The sequence below is a fragment of the Martes martes genome (genome assembly GCF_963455335.1).
Source record: "Martes martes genome assembly, chromosome: 13".
NCBI lineage: Eukaryota > Metazoa > Chordata > Mammalia > Carnivora > Mustelidae > Martes > Martes martes.
Window position 1 is genome coordinate 69,784,793 of NC_137901.1, and position 16,306 is coordinate 69,801,098.

At 53.0% G+C, this 16,306-nt stretch overlaps 1 protein-coding gene across 1 annotated transcript; it reads right to left on the bottom strand.

Moving 5' to 3' along the window:
• Positions 1-12,021: 12,021 nt before the first annotated feature.
• Positions 12,022-15,544, bottom strand: MTFP1 (mitochondrial fission process 1). Its single transcript, XM_080822066.1, has 4 exons — positions 15,254-15,544; positions 14,213-14,340; positions 13,594-13,826; positions 12,022-12,641 (listed from the first exon to the last, which is right to left on the bottom strand). The coding sequence occupies exons 1-4, from the start codon at positions 15,318-15,320 to the stop codon at positions 12,569-12,571; spliced, it is 501 nt and encodes a 166-aa protein (XP_080678192.1). The 5' UTR covers positions 15,321-15,544; the 3' UTR covers positions 12,022-12,568.
• Between the last annotated feature and the right edge of the window lie 762 nt (positions 15,545-16,306).

Genomic DNA, 16,306 nt, shown 5'->3' on the forward strand with positions numbered 1-16,306 from the left:
GTCTCCGAAACCAATTAAGCAAGTGTTCAGCAATGCCTAGCACTTTCCATCTGCACTTATGGGTACAAGATTTTATCTCCATTTTATAGATGGGAACCTGAGATCTCAGAAGGCACTGGCCTGGTTTCCTTTGGCCTATGGGTGGGAGAAATAGCCTTGAAGTTAGGGCCACCCTCCCCCACCTGCTCACTCGCACCAAATTCACATTACTGTAGCAATTTGCCAGAATAAGACAAGACTGCTGACTCTCAAAGGTGGGGAAGGTGAGGGAGGGAGGAGAGGAAGAGGGAAGGAAGGTTGTCAGATTTATGGGGGGAAGATGCAATATGTGGAATGCACTTAAAATTTATTGTTTATCTGAAATTAAAACTTAATGGGGCATCCTGTATTTTATCTGTCCACCCTACAAATGAGGGAGAGAGGAAGTAGAGGCAGGGAAGAAAGGGAAGAGGAGGATGGGTTCATTCTCTTGGAAGACTGTGGTAGAATCAGTAATGAGGGTCAAGGGGTCCCTGGGAGTGGTTGGCCCAGCATTGCTGGTGCAGGGTGGAGGCAGAAGGCAGCCCTACCCTTGTCCTCTGAGGGAAAGGCTCCTACACTGCAGCAGTCTGGGAAGGAGGATGAGGGGTGGACCCTTTACACCCTTGAAGCTGAGGCAGCTGTAAGCACTGGATGCCGTCATTTGCTCGACCTCCTCTACTGCCACTCAGAGAGCTCCCTCTGAGCAGAAGGGTACTTGCTACCAGGAGACAGGGGCAGCACCGGGAGCCTCGGCCAGGGCTGAAGCCAAGAACCAAAGAGTGCCCCTCTCCATCTGCTGACGGCAGCCATGGCAAACCAGCTCCTACTCTATTTCCACCATCAGTGGGCAGGGAAAGAAGTTATTAGTATACCCGTCATAGGTCCTGTCCCCAAGCAGATGAAGCTGCCTCCTCAAAACACCATGGGACAGGGGTGCCTGGGTGACCTTCGGCTCAGGTTATGATCCCAGGGTCCTGGGATCGAGCCCCGCATCGGGCTCCCTGCTCGGCAGGAAGGCTGCTTCTCCCTCTCCCACTCCCCCTGTTTGTGCTCCCTCTCTCACTTTCTCTCTCTCTCTCTCTGTCAAATAAAAACCTTAAAAACCAAACCAAACAACAGCAACAAAAAAACCCATCATGGGACAAAAGAGGCAGTTGTGGGCGACCAGAGGCCCACAGCCTACGCTGCCCCAGCCACAGTTTCTTCCTGGCCCCTGACTCATTACCTTGTCTACCCTCCCAACCCAGGGACCATGCCCGTGGCAGATGCAGTGACATCCATTGGCCACACAAGCGGTGGGCTCCCCAGTAATCCCTCTAACCCGGTCCTTTGTGGATGGGAAGAGCCAAAATCACAGCAGTCACGCACAGAGCTCTCCCACTTAATCAGTTGTCAGCTGCTGGTGGTCCAGACAGAAAGACGTGCTCAGGCAGGGAGGTAGGGGGAAGACAGTCTGCCTGGGGGAGAGGCCTGTCCCAAATCCCAATTCCCGCATGGCCCTATTAGCTGGGTGACAGCAGGCCATCACTTGACCTCTCTGGGTCCTCCTCTCCCTGGTTTGGCTATACCAGGGAGAGGCCACCTACATTTCTAGGATAAGGATTTCCTATGGTACAGATGAAGCACCCCATTATAGGGCCAGGTGGGGCCTTCTACCTCTCCCCACTGCCCAGCTTTCAGGACCCAGAGCACGCACATCATGGCAGTAAGCACTTTCACTTTTGGAAATGGAGCCCCCCCCACCCCACCAACCTCCAAGATCCAAAATGGAGGAGGGCTTTGCCTGGTGTCTCACAGCTTGAAACAAAGAACACTTACCTGTAGGAGGAAGTGTTGTAAATACAGATTTCCAACCAGGCTCAGAGAGTCTTGTCCAACTCCAGACACTCACCAAGTAGGGATATATAATCTTGGAAAGACACCATGGACTAAGGAAGAATCTGGGACACCAACACCCGCTGAGAGGTTCCCTCCTGGGCTCCCATGGCCAGTGACACAGCCTGCCGGTGTAGAACGACGGTATACTTCATGTATCCCCCACCAGCTTGGTGGGAAACCGGGCCAGCCTCTGAGCCCTAGTCCATCGCAGGCCCTTAGAGCAAAAGAAAATCCTGATTCTCCCTTATCCATGAGTGTTTCCTCACTGCAGCTCTGGTTTGGAACAAGAACAGACAGGAATCCTCAGGTACTGCAATAGGGCCCTGGTTTCCTTTGTTTCCCAAGTTTTCCTGGTTTCCCAAGTTACAGCTTGGCCTGACAGTAGGTTCTATGTAGCTGTTAACTTTCTTTTTTTTAAAGATTTTATTTATTTGACTGAAAGAGACACAGTGAGAGAGGGAACACAAGCAGGGGGAGTGGGAGAGGGAGAAGGAGGCTTCCCTCTGAGTAGGAGCCGGATGAAAGTTTTGATCCCGGAACCCCAGGATCATGACCTGAGGTGAAGGCAGACACTTAATGACTGAGCTACCCAGGCGCCCCAGCTTTCTTTTTTTTAAAAGATTTTATCTTTCTGACAGAGAGAGGGAGAGGGAGAAAGAGAAAGGGAGAGAGAGAACAAGCAGGAGGAGCAGGAGAGGGAGAAGCAGACTGACTCTCCGCTGAGCAGGGAGTCCAATGCTGGGCTCGATCCCAGGACCCCAGGATCATGACCTGAGCAGAAGACAGATGCTTAACTGACTGAGCCACCGGACGTCCCGTAGCTGTTAACTTTCATAGGAGAACACAAAAACATGTTCTCCTATGTAGAGAAATGTGTTAATATCAAGAGGGAGGCAGGGCGCCTGGGTGGCTTAGTCATTAAGCATCTGCCTTCAGCTCGGGTCATGATGCCAGCATCCCGGGAGTGAGGCCCTGCTCGGCGGGAAGCCCGCTTCTCCCTCTCCCACTCACCCTGCTTGTGTTCCTGCTCTCACTATCTCTCTGTCAAAATAAATAAATAAAATCTTTAAAAAAAATAAGAATGAGGGACAGACATGAGTTCTTTAATGGCACACAGAATCCTATTTTCTAAAACACTAACTTAGCATATACCCGAGGATTGGTGATTCTGTTCTATACACAAACAAGTAATGCTGAGAACAGCTCTTAAAAGGAAGACAGCAGAGAGTCAAGTGTAGAGTGTGGCTCTTTATAGACATGCACTTGGGAAATCCCAGTGCCATCTTGGGACACCTACCACACAGTAATAGTTGTCTATCATACACCAGTAAGTCCCATGGTGACCGTGTCTTAGGAAGATACTTATGGAGGAAGGAATCTCTCAGTAGACCCAGACTTTCCGCAACCAGAGGGACAGAAGCCATGGTGCACAGGTTCCCTCCCCCATAATCACATCTATGAAGATCTCTCTGGGGTGAGTGGGTCTTCCCAAGCTTCACTGGAAATCCTGTAGTTTCATTTGCTAAATCTGGAGGCCTGATCAGGGGTCTAGCACCCCTTTCTGGGCTGACTCCCCACCCCCAGCTCTGCCCAAAATAGCCCTGGGGAGGGAAGCCAAGTAACAGGAAGAGCGTCCCCAGACCCCCAGCTAGGCCTGAGTCACGGCCCTCACCTCACTCTCTTCCACATCATTGTTGAGCACAAAGGTTTCCAGGCCCAACTGCAGTGTCTCAGCTTGCTGGGACCAAGGGCCAGACCTGGGGCTTCCTGAGAGACACCTGGGGGACAGCCGGGGTCTGGAGGGACCATCAACTCAGACACTGGCCAGAACAAGTTTCCTGGGAAGCCATTAGAGACTTATACTCCAGGAACTTCTTGCCCCTTAAAGCCCACATTAAATAATGTCCACCCCATTCCTAGAGCTCAGGGACCATTTCGCTTAGCCTGAGCAAAGAGCAAATGCTAGAAATTCAGCCCCAAGTGACAAGACTCTAAGGCTGTGGCAGCCTCGAGAAACTTGCACCCTGGCTGGGAAGGACAGCCTGTCTTTTGCCAAACTCACAGTCCAGGCAGACATGTTCTAAACAGGCACAAAAAAAGGCTGGTCATCAGCGACTAAGCCCAACAAGACAGACCTCTATACCAGATTACATCAATGGTCCAGCTAAGCAAGACTCCAGGGTTGGGATAAGCCCCCTGCCCTCCCTCTCACTCCCCCTGCAGCCTCACAGACCCTCAGTTGAAGACAAGGGTGTATATCCTCTTGGAGTAGTTCAGGTGCTGTCTCCGAGAGCCCACACACTCATCCACAGAGTTTCATGGCCCAGTTTGACAGCGGCTGGATGCGGGCTTCAAGAGTCTGCCATGAGCCTTCTACATAGGGAGGGGATAAGCCATCTGAGGGGAGAGAGGGAAGAGGGTTATTCCCAGCAAGCAGTCACGGTCACTACCTAACAAGCATCTACCACATGCCTGGTAGGCGGCAACCACAGTTCCATTTATTCCTGAATGGTCCGAGAAGTATTTGCTATACCCATTTTTATAGGTGGGATGATGGAAGCTCAGAGAGGTGGTTGAACTTCATTCAGTTCTCCTACCCTGGTCTCACCTACCAAATGGGTGCACATCTGTCCTACCAAGGGCTGAAGACTGAGGCCCGACACAATGGAACAGGGGGCTCACACTCTGCCCTCCTTAGGCAATCCTCGGGGGTCCACAGTCCACCCCCACCATGGCTACACACACTAGCCTGAGACTCACCTCCAGTACCTGGAGGGTCACCTACAGGGGTGGGGGTCCCAGAGGAGGGTGTCATTTGCAGAGCTCTGCAGGGTCCATGACGGCTGCAGCAGAAGTGTTTGCCTCCTCCCCGAGGAGCAGCCTTGGCTGGGTGACTGCCGAGGAAGGGGCTTATAGGTCAAGGCAGACTAGTGGGTTCCCCCAGCCAGACTGAAGGGCAAGCCCTGGGCAAGCTCCCCCGGGGGAGGCAATGGCAGTGGGAAGGCCAAGGAGAAGCTGCTAAATAAATAAACTTGATCAGCACTGAGTATCATCATAGCTGCCATTAGGGGCAAATTCATACATGCTATGTGAACTGCATGACCACTTCTGTTTCACAGATGTGGAAACTGAGGCAGGAAGTCCTGTTACCATCTGCCCAAGGTGCTTACATGCAGCTATCAGCTGCAGAACTCAGATTCAAACTCCCAAGCCAGGGCTCTTCTGGAAATATTTAATGGTTGAAGTTTTTATATGGCAAGACTCAGAAGATACCAAACGGCATTAAAATGAAAGCTGAGTTTACCTTTACCCTCTCTCTACCAGAAGCGTCTTTTCATCTGTGTGAGCAACTGCTTAAAAGCCCACTCACCCCTGCATGGCCCCCAGTGAATTCTTTTTACCATTTGGGCTGACCACATTGCCACACTGTCTCAGGAGGGATCATCTCGACCCAGGGGGCCTCGGGAAGACCAAAGACCAGAAAGGAGTTTTAGGCATTTTTTGTGTTTGTGTGTATGTGTGTGCGTGTTTAAGACTTTAAGGTATTTGTGGGGCGCCTGGGTGGCTGAGTGGGTTAAAGCCTCTTGCCTTCGGCTCCGGTCATGATCCCGGGGTCCTGGGATCGAGCCCCGCATCGGGCTCTCTGCTCTGCAGGGAGCCTGCTTCCCCCCTCCCCTATCTCTGCCTGCCTCTCAGCCTCCTTGTGATCTGTCTGTCAAATAAATAAATGAATCTTAAAAAAAAAAAGAATTTAAGGTATTTGTTTAGTATTTCCTAGGTATTTACTGCATGACAGGTTCTGCCTTAAATGCCCAGGGTGCAGAGTTGGGGTGGGCCTCTACCCCCAAGTTTGGCCTGGCTGGGGAGCCTAAGCAGCAAGAAGCAGGATTGCCCTCAAGTCCCGGAGGGTCCTGTTCAGCCTGGGACAAGGCTGAAAGGTTTCCAAGAAGCAGGGTGAAGGTCACAAAAGAGGAGCTGTCCTCAGCTCTCAGTGGGGAAAAAACAAGAAACTCCAGGGCTGGAGGCATTGGGAGGTGAGGCCAAGTTTTGAAAGGCAACCAGCACAGCAACTCACAGGCCATTAGGAAAGAAGTTCCCTCCTCCAGGTATGCCCAGGATGTCTGGCTCCTGCTGCTGCTCAGCCCGACGGTGTGGGGCAAGGTATCCTCAAGCAGACTCACCAGGTACTCTGCTGGCAGGGGGGAGGCTCAGCTCAGGGAGGGCAGGGGGAAGAACCCCAGCTCCTAAGGGAGGCTCACTGCCCAGACCTCACCAAGCTACAGCAAGACCAGAGCAACCCACAGAAGCCCCCCTGGGGTGGCCATAATGAAAAGAAACATGACCGGTCCCTACTGCCCCCTGCCACGAGCTTCCTTAAGTTGGCCAAGGGGCGACTGGAGAAGGAACACCTTCACCTGGAGCCCATATGGCTAGCGGGACACGGGCCAAATATGTCCATACTCCCCCATCTACCTGCTGTGCCTCCTGATTTTAGAAAGGACACCAAAGTCCTCCTGACTCATGAGGATTTAGTAAGGCTAGTGAAGAGTTAATGCTGACAGAAGGCTTACCGCACAGGGGGCTTCATTTTCTCAGCTGTAGGATGGTGATGGTGCCTATTGCTTTGGCTCTTACAGACGTTATGTAACACGAGGCTTAGTGCAGGGCCTGGCATACAGCAAACCCTCCCTCCAGGTTTTCCGTGGGTGTCTTTCATAACTCTTGTCCAAGGGCTGGGGAAAGCGTGATGATGGAGGGTGCTGTACGGCAACATGATCGTGTCTGGGAGGAAAAGTCGAGAAGCATGCATGGGGCAGATGCCATCAAAGCTGGACACTGAGGGCACTCCTGGCCGGTGGCACGGCCCGCGTGGAGGCACAGAGGCTAGCGCGCAGGGCACATCTGGGGAATGGCGAGGTGTCCGTGGAGGCAGGAATGCAGGTGCACCAATGTGTCCTGGTGAGAGATAAGCCTGCCAAGGCCTGGAGGCTCTGACTGCCAGGCCGAGGTGTTCAGATGGGATTCTGGGGACTGTCAGGAGTCACAGAAGGTATCAGAACAGAAGGCCCCTGGGGAGATTTCAGCCATCAGCATGATCAGAAGACTGTTTCTTTATGAACTGGGCATTTAAGGAGGTCCCAAGATTTTCATACAAATAAGACCCTCAGCTGCACTCCTTGGGATGGTCGCCCGTTATTTCCTCTGAATAAATTCTTAGGAGTGGAATTCTTGAAGTATCTAATTGGCATAATTGATATCTGGGTTGGTTATCAGGTGGAGATTCAATCATTTGTCCTTGAAGGAGAGGTCTCTTGATACATTAATAATAGCCAATGTCTGTGGAGCCCTGTGAGCCTGTCTTGAATGCTTTGTGAGCCATTTCTCTTGTAATCCTGGCAGCAGCTTCAGAGAGTCATTACAGAGAATTGTATGGTGAGGAAACCAAGGCTCAGAGAGGTTAGGCAACTTGCCCATGGTCACACAGCCTGTGAGTCAGCTGCGCCCCAACTGTGTAGAGAATCATAGGCTGGAAGGCAGGAGATACAGAATCAGAACTGGGCTGGGAGAGGGGGGCTAGGGGAGAGAGAGAGGGAAGGTGGAGGAGGTAGGAGGAATGTTGAGTTTTGTGGGTTGGTGGGAGGGATGGGGGCCAAACTGTGAGCTTGGGCCGGTGACTCCAACTCCAGGAAACAGGGACCTAGCCATGCTGTGATTGTAAAGAGTAAATGAGCAACACCACAGGAAGTGCTTAGTGTTGGACTTGACCCACACTAGGAGCAGTTCACTAACACATTGTTCTCCATAACCCTGGAGGCAGTTTGAAACTGCCAGCAAGGGCATGTTGGGTGTTGCTGCCTCCTTGTGGTGATGCTGAATATTGCATGAAGGTGGTCTCTGGGTTCCCAAGTCCCAGAATGCTCTTGGACAAAGCCCTGAGGGGGTGGGGAAAGACAGGCCTCCTGCCCCCACTCCCAGCAGGGGTCTGGCCCCCCTCTCAGGCAGGGGAGGAAATATTGGGCTGGAGGAAGCACAGAGAAGGCTCCCAAGCCAGCCCTAGAGGATCAGAGGGTACCTTGAGGGGGATGGAATTGAGTGGGCTGTAGTCAGGGGAGGGTGGGTAGGCCAGTAGGAAGCGGTGGGGAACGGTTGGAAGGGGGTTCCCAGTTGGAGGGAACAGCGTATGAGAAAGCCCCAGTCAAGACAAATGCCAGATCCAAGAACCCAAAAAGGACAGAATGGCTGAAATGAAGATATAGGGTAGAGGGAAAGGGTTGGGTCTACGGGCTCTAAGAGCCACCTCAAGGAGTCTGGGCTCTGTTCTGAACATTTTAAGAAGTGGTTGGCTAGATAGAAAAGCTGGGGGCAGGGTCTGGGGGAGACAAGCCTGGAGGGGACAGATAGGACATGTGGTGGCGAAGGATTGGGGCCAGAAGCTACATGAGTGAAAGGGAACACTCAGGGAAGAGCGAGAAGGGCCTGAGCCCGAGCATCGGGTGCTGGGGTAGCAGCTGAAGGCAGAAAGCTGGAGCGAAGGTTCTAGACAAGCAGGAGCTGCAGCCGAGACCACCTTCCCTTCTCCCTGCCTGTTTGGGAGGAGAAAGAGCAGAGCAGGTTGAGTCTTAATCCGTGACTCTGCAGGCTGTGAGGCTTCTGCCAAGTCACTTGCCCTCTCTGATCCTAGATGTGGGTCTGCACGGTGGGGAGGGTGCTGTGAGCCTCCCCCCCCCCCACCAGGTTGGCAGGAGGGCCAGAGCAAAGGTGGGCTGGTAAACGTTTAACCTCTTGCTCCCCAGGCAGGGAGACGCTGATCTGTTGATCTCCATCGGATAGATAGTCCCCTCATGACCTATTGCAGGCTACCCGGAGGTCACTAAATGGAGTTGAGAAGCAACGTGCAATAACTCTTTATAAAGTATAGCCACTAAACAGATGCAAGAAATGCAAGAAACCTCAGGAGTGCCGATCATAGTGAAGCCTGCTAAAATCATCAAGAAGCTTTCAGTGTTACCACCTGTTCTTTTTTGCTTGCTTGGGTTTTCTTTTGTTTTGTTTTGTTGGCTTGTCTTTTTGAGGTAGTAATTGACATGACATTAGTTTCAGTGTGCAACATGATTTGCTATTTGTGAATTTAGTGTTTATTTGTGTTTCTTTTAAATATTTTATTTATTTGAGAAAGAGAGAGAGGGAGGGAGGGAGAGAGCGCACAGATAAGCAGGGGGAGGGGCAGGGGGAAAGCAGGTTCCCCGCTGAGAGGGGAGCCCCATGCGGGGCTCCATCCCAGACCCAGGAATCATGACCTCAGCCAAAGGCAGACACTTAATCAACTGAGCCACCCAGGCGCCGCAACCCCCTCATCCATTATTTAATTTAAATAATGGCTATGTTTAAAAGGATTCCTAAAAAGGTAAGGATCTCGGTTCTGGCCCCTGTGAACCCCTCTTGCACACCGCTCATTGGCCCACAGTAAGAGGTTTTGCAAAGTAAGCTTCCAGATGGGCCAGGTCTCAGAGGAAGCCCCACTTCTGGCTAGGGGACTGCTGGGCCCCTGAGCAAGCATTAAAGGAGCAAAGGGAGAAGCACCCTGATTCCAGTGCCCCCAGGCAAGCCACAGGTTTGTCCACCACCCCACCGCTCCTGCCCACGTTCACAGGTGGCAGGCATGGGGACTGCTCACTCCTGGGGGCTTCACCTCACAGGAGACCCAACACCAGCTCCTGCTCTTGGAGAACTGATTTTCCCAGCTCCACCTCAGAAAAACCATGAGTGGTAGAGTTGTTGGTGAGCATCTCTTTCTTGGGAAACTCCAGTAGGCACTGGGCACTCCTTCGACCCCACTGCCTAGGTCTGGAGCTAAAACGGGCCTGCAAGGCTCTGTGTCCTGAGCCAGTGGCCGTGGGTGAAAATGCACGCCCAGGATGAACATCAACATCACCATGAGCAGAGTCCCTGTCATTGCTGTGAGGGGGCTGGATGACAGCTTCCACCAGCCAGACTGTTGTTAACATGGAGAGAGTGTGGGAGCATGGGGCTCACTTGTACCTGTGTGACCTCAAACCTGTAGAGATGAGTTTTCTCATCTCTAAAATTGGGCTGATCTTGTCTACTGCATGGGGTTCTTTTTTAAAATTTAAGTTAACATAGAGTATATCCATGTAATGTTAGTTTCAGAGGTAGAATTTAGTGATTAATCAGTCATATATAACACCCAGTGTTCATTCCATCAAATGCCCTCAGTGCCCATCATCCACTTACCCCGTCCCTCCACCCCTCTCCCCTCCAGCAACCCTGTTTGCTTCCTATGATTAAGTCTCTTACAGTTTGTCTCCCTCTTGGTTTGGTCTTTATTTTTCCCTCCCTTCCCCTATGATCCTGTTTCGTTTCTTAAATTCCACATGAGTGAAATCCTATCATTGTCTTTCTCTAATTGACTTATTCCGCTTAGCATAATACCCTCTAGTTCCATCTACACTGTTGCAAATGGTAAGATTTCCATTTTTTTTGATGGCTGAGTAACATTCCATGTGTATATACCACATCTTCTTTATCCAGTCATCTGTCAGTGGACATCTGCGCTTTTTCCAGTTTGGCTATTGGGGACAATGCTATAAATACTGGGGTACTACATACGGTTCTTGGGAGAATCACATGTGGTCATCACAGAAAAAGAGAAGCTGTCAGGCAACGAAGGGGGTAGCATTTATTGTCCATATACAGGGGACAGCAGTTATCCTTCTTTGGGATGAGGCGGCTCAGGGAGGTGAGTGACTTCCAGTGATGGGGTGAGAAAGCTCACAGCTAACTTCCCTGAGGTTTCGGGCTTCACCCTGGCAGGCCATGAATGGGGGCCAAGGGGGAGAAGGGGGGAAGGAAGAAGCCAGAACCAGGTTCTGCTGGGATTTGCCAAGGGGCCCCTGAGCCTGGGACCCCGTGTCTCCCACTATGAAGGGGACCCCAAAAAGGGCCCAGGTTTTGGAAAAGGACTCCCTTCCTCATCTCTGCACCCCCTAGAGTCAGAAGCCTGACTCAGTTCAGAGGACCAGATCATCTGGTGGGAAACCTTCTCAGCGGACTTCCCAGAGACAAAGGGAAGACATGACATCCCACCAGAAGGCTTGAAGCCAGCCACCCAGCCAACCTCTACACACCTCTAACCTTCTGACCCGGTTTCTGCTCACTGATACTGAAAGTTGAGAGAAAATGAAGTTACTTGTCCTGAGGCAAGAAAAGAACATGTTTACACCATGATGTGAGGGACCAAGGTAGAGACTAAGTGAGCAGGGAATGGTGGCAGAGCCCAGATGTCACAGGGATGCAGGTGTGGGTCGACCTCCGTGGGGAGAAGGGGAGGTGCAGGACTGGAGAGGTGCCTACAAGGGGACTCAGAGCATTCAAGGTAGCCGTGGGAGACTGGGCAGAGGTCAAGGGGGGCCAGGGAAAGGAACCCAGTGGCTGTGGGATGAGAAGAGCAGCAGAGAAAGGCCCACCATCAGAGACCCCCGGCCATCAGATGCACCCTGTAGCTACAGACATCCCTAGAGCACAAGCCACCACCTGAGCCCTCATCCTGTCACACCAGCAATCCTGCCCGGTCCCTTGGCCCCTGCAAGTCCCCAGCCAGGTGCAGGGGGTCTCTCTGGGGACGAGTCAGCCCCCAAGTGTGCACCCAGGCCGCCCATCTCTCTACCCCTCCGAGTTGTTAGCAGCCAAAAATGGGCCTGGCCCAGAATCAAGGAGGAATGCCCCCTTCAGTGCTCCCAGGGACAGCCTCCTGGGTCACTCCCTTTTGTCCAAGGCTCCTGAGTCTCCTCCTGGGAATCTCATGTGATACTCGTAAGGGGGCTGTCTTCACCTCGGCCACCTTCAGGCTCAGGTGGTAACCCTTTCAAAGGTGTCAGTCTTTAGCAGGCTTGCAGAGAGGTCAATGCCCAACGGAGGATGGCAGCACCGAGGGTGGGATCCCCGAATCTGCAGGGGAGCATCGGTGGGTGAGGGGTACCTGACATACTGTGAGCCACGTGTGGCCGTGTGGCTGGAGAAGTCAGCCTTTACCTCTGAGGGCCCCTGGGCCTGCTCCCCACCACCACACCCCTGCTCATCCACAGGAGAAAAGGATAAGAGAACTCAACTTCTTGAGAATTTATTTGGCCAGGGGCTGTCCTGCCTTCCAACTAGGCCCGAGCAGGTCCTGCACCAGGGGTGGGCCAGCTAGAGAATCAGTCCTCAGGGTGCCCGCGACGGCACCCCCTGCATTTCTCCGCGTGTCTGCTGCTCTTCAGTCCAGCCACATTGCCACGGGGCCAAGCCACCGGAACTCCTGGGTCCCCAGCTTGCTAAGCAATCTTGGCTATCTATATTCCTTGCCCTGTCTGGGCTTCTGTCTGCTTATCCTCCATGGGAGGAGGTTACCTTCCTATCAAAAGACAGGTCTGCTTGCCCTCAGTATCACGGATTCCATGGAAGCAGATGGGGGTCAGGTCTCCCTTTCTGTGAGTCACCGCAGCTGCTGCTCCTTGAGGCCTTTGTCTCTCAGTCTACATCTGGCTCAAACATGCCCAGATGCCAGGGCCTCAGACCCCAGGGAGCCAGGCATCCAGATCCCCTGGCAGGAGGAAGAAGCTGGACCAGAGCAGGGAGTGGGCCAACCCACAGGCCAGGTACCCAGGTGGGGTCAGGAGGAGCTGGGCTTCTCCACTGAGGGGTAGAGCTTGCGCAGGCTGGAGTCCAGGAGGAAGTCCACTGACCTGTGGTGGATACAAATGAGCAAGTGAGCCCTGGGAGCTAGAGCGGGGAATGGGAGGTAGGAGGTCAGGGCTAGGAAAGGGACTCCTAGACGCAGGACATGAGTGCCATCCAGGTGGCAGACATCACCCTTTATTCAGTTGGGGAAACTGAGGCACAGAGAGGGTAAAAGGCTCATTTAGGGCCTTTGGGTCAGCTGTGTTCCCTTGGGAAAGGCCTGCTCCTCCTACTCTTCATTGGTCTGGCTGAGTTGGTCTTGTTCTCTGGTTCTAAGAGCAGGCATGTGACCCAAGGGTGGCCAATCAGAAAAGAGAAATTGGCTCAGGGGTGGGCACTCAGTCCAGAACAGACCAATGACAGCCTTCCTTGGGACTTTTTTGGTCAACTATGAGAAGCTTCCTATGGGGCTTGCTAAGCTGGTGGGGAGGAGGCTAGGAGCTGCTGGAGGCCAAATCTCTGCTCCCACGTGGGGAAAGTGAGTGAAGCCAACATGGGATGGTGTGGGAAGAAGGGCACAGCAGGATGGGGAGACGAAGACCCCAATGACCCCATGTGGGTGCCTCAATCCAGCCATGCCTGAAAGCAGCATTAACTCTGGACTTCTCAATTTCATGAAACAAATCATTCTTATTTTCCTTAACCTAGTTTCTGTCAGGCTTCTGTCACCAAAATCTCCCCAAACCCATCCCCTCCAATGTGCATCTAATCCTGCCTGCCTCTGATTGTTCTGTAACACTAGGGTTTCTTTCTAGAATTTACTGGTCCTGTGTCCTATACCCTCAAGGCTCCGCCCGTACCTTTACTGCTTAAGTGCCTGCCAGAACACAGGCACAGACCATCCTTTCTGCCTCAGAAGCCTATTCTGCCAGCCCTGCCCGTGCTGCTCTTGTCCTGTGCAAAGTGGGGACACCCCACGTCTCTCAGAGGATCCCTGAGGCTGGAAGGGGCACCCACCTGTCAATGGGGTGGATGATGACAGGGATGACCAGAAGCCCCAGTGCAGTGGTGGTCCACTTGCGGACGGACAGAGGCCAGCGGGTGGCGGTGCCTAGGATGTAGAGAGAGGCAGCACACACACGGTTGATAGTGAAGCCTGGGATAGCCACAGAGGCCAGAGCCTGCCACACGAAAGTGTCCACCACAGCCACGGTCACCCTGGTGCTGCGGCCTGCTTCAGGGCATGGTACCTGGTAGGGAGAAGAGAGAATTAATCCAGCAGGAGCAAAGGTGGGAAACCCTGTGGACAAGGGGCATAAGGCTGGACCAGGGGAGGTAAGTGGCCAGTGGAGGGTGGGGGTGGAGACAGAACCACACTGGTGTCAGGTTCTGGACTGTACCAATTCAGGGATGAGCATGAACTCATCCACAACCAGAACTGGGGTACAGGCTAGGGCACATGCAGGGCTGGGGGCAAGGGACACTACCCTACAAACAGGACTGGGGTATGGATTGCAACAGGCAAGGTAGTAAGGATTGGACTGTCCCACCGGGCATTGCAGCAAACACTGGCTGTGGACGGAAGCACAAAGGGAGTGGACTAGGGTGGGGGGTGGAGGGGCAAGCCAACACTCACAGCTCCCGCCTTCTTGCCCTTGTCAATGGCATCGGCCAGCACATAGGAGCTGGACACACCATAGCTCAGCCACACCACAGCTGTGGGCACCAGGGAACGGAATGCCTCTCCCACCTCATTGGCATAGCCTGTTAGGGAGAAGACATTTCACTCTGATGGTGGGGAGGGGAGGGGGGCGCCTGGCTGGCTCAGTCCATTAAGCTTCTGACTCTTGATTTTTGGTTTAGGTCACATCCCAGGGTTATGAGATCGAGCCCCGCGATTCTCTCTCTCCCTCTCCTTCAGCCCCTTCTCTCTCTCTAAAAAACCAAAAATAAGAATAATTCCGGTGGTGGGGAGGGGGGACAGGCTGCTCCACAAGGGGGCACTAATTCTAATCCCAGCTTGCTAAACAGTAGCTGAGTGACCTTAGATAAGTGATTTTATTTCTCTGAGCTTCTGTTTCCCAGTCTTTAAAAAGGCAACTATGAAGTCCACCTCCACTCTAGGGCCACTGTGGGAGAGCTGAGTACAGTCACAATTATCATTCCCTTGCCTTCCCAGTCTGGGTTCTAGGAGCATGTGCACCACTGCAGAGACTAACAGCAGGTCCGCTGATGAGGCATTCACCCTGCGCCAGTCTTTCCTGTGCCTTATTCTACCCTTCCAATTACCAGCCCATGAGAGAGGCACCGTTTATCTCCATATACCCCAAAGAACACCGAGCATCAAATAGAGCCAGTATGAGAGTCCAGATACCGACTCCATAGTCAAGGCCCAGACATACCAGAGAGGGCAGCCCACTCACCCCGTTCCTCCCAGCCGGGCTGGAACGTTCACCTGGGAGACTGGCCAGCAGAGACCCTGAGCGCAGAGCTGGGCCGACCTGAGCTGTGTGACCTTGGGCAAGTCCCCAGGCCTCTCTGAGCCCAGTCTCTGGCCCATGCAGAATGAGAACTACGATCCTTCCACCTTCTCCAGGGCCCTGACCGGCGCCTGGCGACCCCTGTCTCTCCAGCCACATGGTAAGGGAGTCGCCGTGCCCCTCGCCACCCCACTCACCTAGGTACCGCACCCACGTGTCCCGGAAAAGGTCGCGCTCGGCGCCCCGCGGGAGCGGTTCGGACATGGCGTTCCGCCTCCGCAGGAGCCACCGCAGCCGGTCCTGCTGCTGTTAACACCTCAGCTTCCACTACCGCTCTAGTCCTCCGCGGCGGGACGGGCTGAAGGTCCCGGGCTGAAGGACAGGTCGTGCGGTCCCCGCCAGCAGGGAGCGTCTGCAAATTACCCCGCGCACTGAAGCCCCTCTCTCAGGCTTGGGTTTTACGGATTAACACACTTCATGTTTTCAATGGGGTTGAATGGTTGGCGCAATCCTTTCCCACGACTGACTGTAGTCTTGGAGCCAAAGAGACTGGGGTTCAAATGCGACATGCTACACTTCCTAGTTGCACTTTATAGCTGTGTAACCTCAGGCAACACACTGTACTCTGAGCTTCGTTTTATTAATTTATTAAATGGGGAACGCCGTGTTCAGTCCTGGGACAGTTGCAAAGATTATTGATAAGAAATCATTTATTAAGTTTACTACTGGCCAGACCATTGGCTAAAGACTCTAGACAGATTGCCTCCTAAAAGCCTCCTACCAACCCGGGACCCCGATTTTACAGACGTGGAAATAAAAGGCACACACACACACAAAGGGTCACTTTTCCAGGTCATAAGCTAAGTGGTGAAACTGGCATTTGAATCCAGGTCGTGGCTCCAGGTGCAGCGCTCTCAAGTTGAGCTGAGTGAATGAGGCTGGGGGAGTGAACAGTGAGCAGCACCTTAGTGTGGTAGATATTTGGACTCTCCCTGCCAGGTGCTATGTTCATATACCAAGCTCTGAGGTCTAACTGGATCAGCATAACTCCCAGACCGAGATTCTCTGGGGCAGGACCTCAAATGGTTGAATGAATGAATGAATTAACGAACGAACGAACGAACGAAGAGACAGGGGAAACAAGATATCATGGAAGTAAGCAAAACAGAAAGAGTGGTCTTGGGTTGTCGTGATTACTAAGAAACTCTTGCCCAGCTGGACCTAAGTATTCTCACGTGAGCAATGAGTGC